This window comes from Trachymyrmex septentrionalis, unplaced genomic scaffold (genome assembly GCF_001594115.1).
Source record: "Trachymyrmex septentrionalis isolate Tsep2-gDNA-1 unplaced genomic scaffold, Tsep1.0 scaffold86, whole genome shotgun sequence".
In the NCBI taxonomy this organism is placed as follows: domain Eukaryota; kingdom Metazoa; phylum Arthropoda; class Insecta; order Hymenoptera; family Formicidae; genus Trachymyrmex; species Trachymyrmex septentrionalis.
The window spans coordinates 1,754,019-1,757,483 of NW_017306049.1; the positions used below are offsets into that span (position 1 = coordinate 1,754,019).

The 3,465-nt window shown below is 33.6% G+C and overlaps 1 protein-coding gene across 1 annotated transcript in view; it reads right to left on the reverse strand.

Annotated features, from left to right (window-relative positions):
• Nucleotides 1-3,465, reverse strand: part of LOC108755213 (TOX high mobility group box family member 3-like) — a 242,846-nt gene that overhangs the window by 30,593 nt on the left and 208,788 nt on the right. Inside the window, exon 9 of the mRNA XM_018498101.1 lies at nucleotides 2,829-2,921. Coding sequence (XP_018353603.1) covers nucleotides 2,829-2,921 — 93 coding nt within the window. The remainder of the gene's footprint in view (nucleotides 1-2,828; nucleotides 2,922-3,465) is intronic.

The following is a 3,465-nucleotide window of genomic DNA, read 5'->3' on the forward strand; positions in this document are numbered from 1 at the left end:
CTAATTCTATAATTTTGCACGGAAATCGTTTTTTTTTTTCATTTTTGTACGCGGCAACTACTAAATTTTTCACTCGCTTTAAACAATTACGTAAATAATGCGTCTGGCTGAAATTTAACTTAGAAGAGTTTAAAGAGTGATACTTTTCAGGTATTATATCATCAAAATCAATCAAATGAATTCTGGCACTATCTCATAAAGATTTAGCTCCCTTCCCCCCCCCCAGAGACTTATCGAACTACCCTTGTAGTATAATAATTAAATAAATACAATTTTTCGTTGTTTTATCGTTTTCTCTATCCCTATCCTATATCCTAGGCAGCATTTGGATACATGTCCGAAACTGGGGCATAAAACGTCTTCAAGATTGATGTTATGGCGTCCTAAAGAGATCTTAAAGACGTTTTATATCCCAATTTTAAACATTGTACTATCTGAAATTGTCAATAAATTGACTTACAAATATCATGTTTTACATACTGTTTTATGATGTCATTTGATTCATTTCGGAAATATATTGAAATTAGAAACAAAAAATAGACCTATAATAATATATACAGTGGTATATCTAAAATCATATGTAGAATTTATCCGAATTTAAAAAATACTTTATATGCAAAATATTACAACATTTCTTAATGCCGTTTAAATTCAGCGGTCCGTAAAACCTTCAACATAGCTGACAGTCACGTGATCGATGGCCACCGACACTGAAGTCGACAGCTACTGTCGCTACTGTGTGTAGTTATACTGTGTCCACACGTTGCACAATCGACTCTGCAGAAACTGAACGAACTTGGCTACGAAATTTTGCCTTCTCCAACATACTCCTCACTGGACCTCTCACCAACCGACTACCACTTCTTTAAACATCTTGATCACTTCTTACAGAGAAAAATCTTTAACAACTAAGCTGTTGCTGAAAACATCTTCAGAGAATTCATCGATTCTAGAGCCCCAGAATTTCACGCTAATGGAATAAAGAACCTTCTATCTCGTTGGCAAAAATGTGTAAATTCTATAGTTCTTACTTCAATTAATAAAGTTTATTACGAGTTTATTAGATATTTACATTTAAAGTTGAAGATTAAAAACCATTATTTTTACACCAACCTAATACTAAGTCCTTTTTTTGCGTGTAGTATAATGTTCTGCCAGTCTTAATTACAATTTGTTATTTGGCAGCCACAGTTATTTTAGCTGTATTATATGCAAAAAAAGGACTTAGTAATATCAGTTGCTGGTTCAAACTCTGTTGTTATTGATAAAAGTTGATCATTGAAGATAAAATACATGCTGCCGACATCCAATTTATTGGTTAAAATTAAAAGCGTACTTAACATGAGTAGCTAAGTAAGTGGTAGCTATTCGTCACTATCTTAGTCGCGTAACCAAACATTCCATTCGCAATTGTTTCTGGAATGCTACCGGTTGCCATTTTACTCTAGCAGAGAATATTTTTCGCTGCAACGGCTAAATTTTAGCAGTTAACAAATTGAGCTTTGGCAACGACATTAAATGTCCCTACTGTAAGGACAGCTACTGTTTTAGGACAGCTACTGTAAGGACCTACTGTTTTAACAGCCACAACTCTATTTTAGCTGTGTTGACTAATCTTTTCTCTGCGTATAATAGTTATGCAATCAGTACGTTAATAGAAAAGTCAAAATGCAGCTACAGCTATTTTAACTATATTGACAGCTATATAGTTGCTGTGACAGTTAATAAAGAAGTCAAAACATAGTCATAGCAATTTTAACGGTATCGATAGCTGTACAGTCGCTGTAATAGCTAATGAAAAAGTCAAAATGCAGTCACATCTATTTTGGCTGTAAACATATATGATAACTTAACATATGTACACATATGATAACTTTATCATCAAAACAGCTGTAATCTAGCTGTATTACAATTTGTATCATAGCAAAAGCAAAATGTAACATAAATGATCAGTTTTAGGTGAAATTTAGCATGTATCAGCGATGATTAAACCCATGCGTTCATTTAAGCGGCTCTAAAATTAATACTTAAAGATCTGTGTATAGTTTTATCTAATCAGCGTACTTATGAATTTTCGTACGCATTAGTATAATTATATGTACGTTATTAATTGTAATAAATTATAATAATTAAATTTGATCTAATTTTAGTAAGACAAAGATACTGGGTTGTTACAAGTTCAATTCCATTTGTAAAAAAATATTCTTTTATTGTATTTTAAGTATTTTTACGTAATTTCAAGTTAAAAATTAAACTTTCATTAAATATTAATTTATATATGAAGAACATTCTGTTCATTAGTTTATCTTATTCAGATTATCACTACTGTAACATATCGGGTATGACCTCTTTATAGCAAAATAGTTGTGCAATTGAATAACTGCGATATCATTTTTAAAATTTAAAAATGTCTCATTTTTGTTGCTACTTTTATTTATTAAAATGTTATAATAATTTTGTGGCGATAGTTATGCTAGACAAAAATGCTGCAGTGTAAGCTGTGACAATGTTATCGCAGATATTTTTAAGCTGCGTGATGGCTGTAATAACTTTTCCGCGGTAAAATAATGGCGCAGCCAAATGGCTGCGACATCGTCTTCAAAACCCAAAATTGTTGTCTCATTTTTATTGCTATAACTTTGTCACAATGTCATAATGACATTGTGGTAGTAATTGTCATAGACCAAAATGCTGCGGTTTAAGTTGAGACAATGTCATCGCAGACGTTTTAAAGCTTCATGTGTTGGGAACCTTAAATATTGTTATGATTTTTACCGGATATCATATATGTGTTTGTATATATGCGTATATATGTATAGTTTATTAACCTGCATATATTGCTGTTGAGAAATCTGCTGCTGCATTTGCTGCTGTTGCTGTTGTGTCATATGTGGTGGTGCCATTACACTGCCCATTAAGCTCTATAAAAATGAGAATATATGTATTCTTTGTTCAAATTGTTTACATTTTTTTCTATATGATTCAAATTATTCATATACGAGGGTGGACCCATAAGTTCCGGGAATTACGCTGTGGTGGGGAGGGAGAGTGGGGGAATCTATTGTTTGACCACATGTCCGTTAGTGTCACGCCACCTGCGTCAGTGTGCGAAGTTGTGTCGCTGTGAGTGCATCGGTTCGCCTGTGAGATTTTTTTTAGTAAAACAACTTTTTACATTTTGGCGAAAACGTAATGGCAGATTGTCGAGAACAACGCATGGCTGTGAAATTTTGTTTCCTGTTGGGGAAATCGGCCGCGGAAACTATCGTAATGCTTAAGACTGCTTATGGGGATGCTGCCTTAAGTAAAACCAGAGTTTACGATTGGTTTTCACGTTTTAAAAATGGAGAAATGTCTATTGAAGACCAATTTCGTTCAGGACGCCCCTCAACGTCAAGAACTGATGAAAACCTCGACAAAATCAATGCCCTTGTTCGTGAAGACCGTCGCCGAACCATTGATCAA